The sequence below is a fragment of the Rhincodon typus genome, unplaced genomic scaffold (assembly GCF_021869965.1).
Source record: "Rhincodon typus isolate 14 unplaced genomic scaffold, sRhiTyp1.1 hic_rhity00001163, whole genome shotgun sequence".
Classification (NCBI taxonomy): Eukaryota; Metazoa; Chordata; class Chondrichthyes; order Orectolobiformes; family Rhincodontidae; genus Rhincodon; species Rhincodon typus.
In genome coordinates this window covers 28092-31167 of record NW_025966801.1, presented here as the reverse complement: position 1 = coordinate 31167, position 3076 = coordinate 28092, and the positions used below count along the sequence as shown (strand labels likewise).

The 3076-nt window shown below is 44.4% G+C and overlaps 1 protein-coding gene across 1 annotated transcript in view; it reads right to left on the bottom strand.

Annotated features, from left to right (window-relative positions):
• Positions 1-2592: 2592 nt before the first annotated feature.
• LOC109928558 (protein spinster homolog 3-like) overlaps positions 2593-3076 on the bottom strand; it is a gene marked incomplete at its 3' end in the record, with an annotated part of 16910 nt that continues 16426 nt past the window's right edge. Inside the window, exon 6 of the mRNA XM_048592406.1 lies at positions 2593-2764. Coding sequence (XP_048448363.1) covers positions 2593-2764 — 172 coding nt within the window. The remainder of the gene's footprint in view (positions 2765-3076) is intronic.

Below are 3076 nucleotides of genomic sequence, written 5' to 3'. Positions count from 1 at the left end.
GGCAGACTTACTTCTTTTGCAATGACATGAAAGAATACAGCAACACCTGAGCCTCATTCAGATTGAAGCCAGTATAAAGATACCATAGAATATCAGAACAAGGGGATGCCATCAGATCTTGGTTTGTTTGTACCTTAATTGCAGTTACTCATATTGCTTTTATAGCTGTTAATAACAAACATCTATCAATCTCAGTTATGAAATTTTGTATTGATCGCCAACTTCATGAACATTTTGAGACGGAAAATACCAGATTTTAACCACCCCAACCCCTTAGTGTGAAGAAATGCTTCCTGCTATCATGTTCGATTGGCCTAGCTCTAATTGTAAGGTTTACTCATGACACTGAAGGGACAGCGATACATTTCTTAGTCAGGATGGCAAGTGGCTTGGAGGGGAACTTGAAGGTGGCGATGTTCCCATATATCTGCTGCCCTTGTCCTTCTAAAAGGAAGTAGTCATGAGTTTGGAAGGTGCTGTCTGCGGATCTTTAGTGAATTTCTGCAGTGCATCTTGTAGATAGTACACACTGCTGCTACTGAGTGTTGGTGGTCAAGGGCGTTTTTGTTTTTAAATGTGTTCTTCAGATGTGGGCATCACTGGCTAGGCTGGCATTTATTGCCCATTCCTAATTTTCTAGAGGTAAGTAAGGAGTCAACCACTTTGCTGTGGGGTCTGGAGTCACATGTAGGCCAGACCAGGTAAGGGTGGCAGATTTCCCTCCCTAAAGGACATTAGCCAATCAGATGGGTTTTCACAAAAATCAACAATGGTTATAATTAGACTAAAACTTCGTTCCAGAATTTCATATTTCATCATCTGTCATGGTCAGGTTAGAACCCAATGCCTCCATTACATTAACTCAGGATTACTAGCCCAGTGATGGTACCACTTCACTATCCCACACATGGATGCAGAATGGTAGTGAATGGGGGTGCTAAGCGCGCTATAATGTCCTGGACAATTTTTCATGTGTTTTTGGAGCTGTACTCATCCAGGCTACAGTCAAGAAAGCATTTCCTCAGGAGGCGAAGGAAATTTGGCATGTCCGTAAGGACTCAACCAACTATTATAAACGCACCATAGAAAGCATTCCATCAGGATGCCTCATGGCCTGGTACGATAAATGCTCTGCCTAGTGCTGTAAGAAACTACAGAGGGTTGTGAACACAGCCAACCTTCCATCCATTGACTCCATCTCTCTTTCCCACTGCCTCGGGGAGGCAGCCAACATCGCCAAAGAACTCTCTCACCCTGGTTAGAATCTCTTCCAACCTCTTCTGAGGGGCAGAAGATATGAAAGCTTAAACACACATACCACCAAATTCATGAACAGCTTCCTCCCCGCTGTTATTTGACTTCTGAATGGAAGTCTCAAATTTTAAATTTAACGTTGATCGCGTTCTTTGTGCTCCATCTCTGCAGCCATAACATTGTATTCCTCGCTCTGTTCTATTACTCTAATGCACTTTGTATAAGATGATCTGCCCATACTGCATGCAAAGCAAAACTTTTCACTGAAGCTAGGTACACGCGACAATAAACCAAATTAAATACTCCATCACATACCTGACTTGTGTGTTTTGGTACAAGTTATTAAGAAATCTGGCAATGTAAAACTAATCTCAGAAATGGTGACCATGAACCCTATTGTCAATTGTCACCAAAACCCAGCTGGTTCCCTCCCTTCAGGGAAGGAAATCTGCCACCCTGACCTGGTCTGGTCTACATGTGACTTCAGACCCACAGCAATGTGATTGAACTCTTCAGAGCAATTAGTGATAGGCAATAAGCGACAACAACATCCCATGAACGAATAAATATTAGAAAAGAATGGCAGGCAGGTCTTGGGGGTGAGGGGTGTGGTGGTGTTGGTCAGACAATGACTTATTTGCCATGAAATTCCAGCCTCTGTCCCACTCCTGTAGCTTGATAATTACATGACAAGTCCAGCTCAGTTTCCAGTCAATCGTGAATCAAGGAATGTGGGGGATTCAGTGATGATAATACCATTGAATGTCAAGTGTGGGTGGTTAGATTTTCTTTTGGTGGAGACAAACATTACCTGGCACTTATGTGATTTGAATAAGTCAGTCCAAACTTGAATATTGTCCAAATCTTGTTGCATTTAAGAGTGAGATAGATAGGTTCTTGATTATCAAGAGGATCAAGGGTTATGGGGAGAAAGCAGGAGAATGGGGTTGAGGAACTTGTCAGCCATGATTGAATGGCGGAGCAGACTCGATGGGCCGATGGGCCGAATGGCCTAATTTCTGCTCCTATGTCTTATGGTCTTATGGTCATTTGAACATGGACTGCTTTAGCATCTGAGGAGTCGTGAATGGTGCTGAACACTGTACAGTCATTGGCGAACATCCCCACTTCTGATGAACTGAGGCTCTTGTACCGGTGGTGCCCGTACCTTTGGCCAAGGAGGTCCAGGTTCAAGTCCCACCAGAGATATGCAATATCTATGAATGGGTTTATTCGAAATTATCTACTGTGAGGAATTCCTGCAGCGATGCCCTGAGACTGAGATGATGCATCTCCAACCACCACAGCGTCCCCATGATTTAACTCTCACCCCATTACCTTGATAGATCTGTGACGCTTTCAGGCGATCCTCCTCCAGATGATTTGCTGTCCAAAGGAATAAGGCTCCTCTAACAACAGCAACGAAAGGGCACAGCAGGAAGGCATGTTCCAGGCTCACAAACTTCCAAAAGCTGGAGGCTGGACGGGTCTTCTGGATAGCATCGGAGATCTGCGGAGAGGCCAGTCACAAAAATCAACCATTTACTGCACAAAGGCCTGTCCAGCTCTTCCTACTGAGGCCTAAAAACACTCACGGCTGCCCTCCTCCGTGATTCACCCCACCCTGTACATAAGATGTTTGGGTTTTATGGGTTGGGGGAGAACTTTGCTCCTGCTTAAAAGTTGGGGCCCAATTGTCCCATTTAAGTGTAGTCCCCCTCTGGTAACCATGTGATAAACTAATAATTCTCTGGTCCCCAGGATGGCCATTGCTGGGATTCCATGCAGTCACCAACAATGATTATCAGGGAGAGAGAGAGAG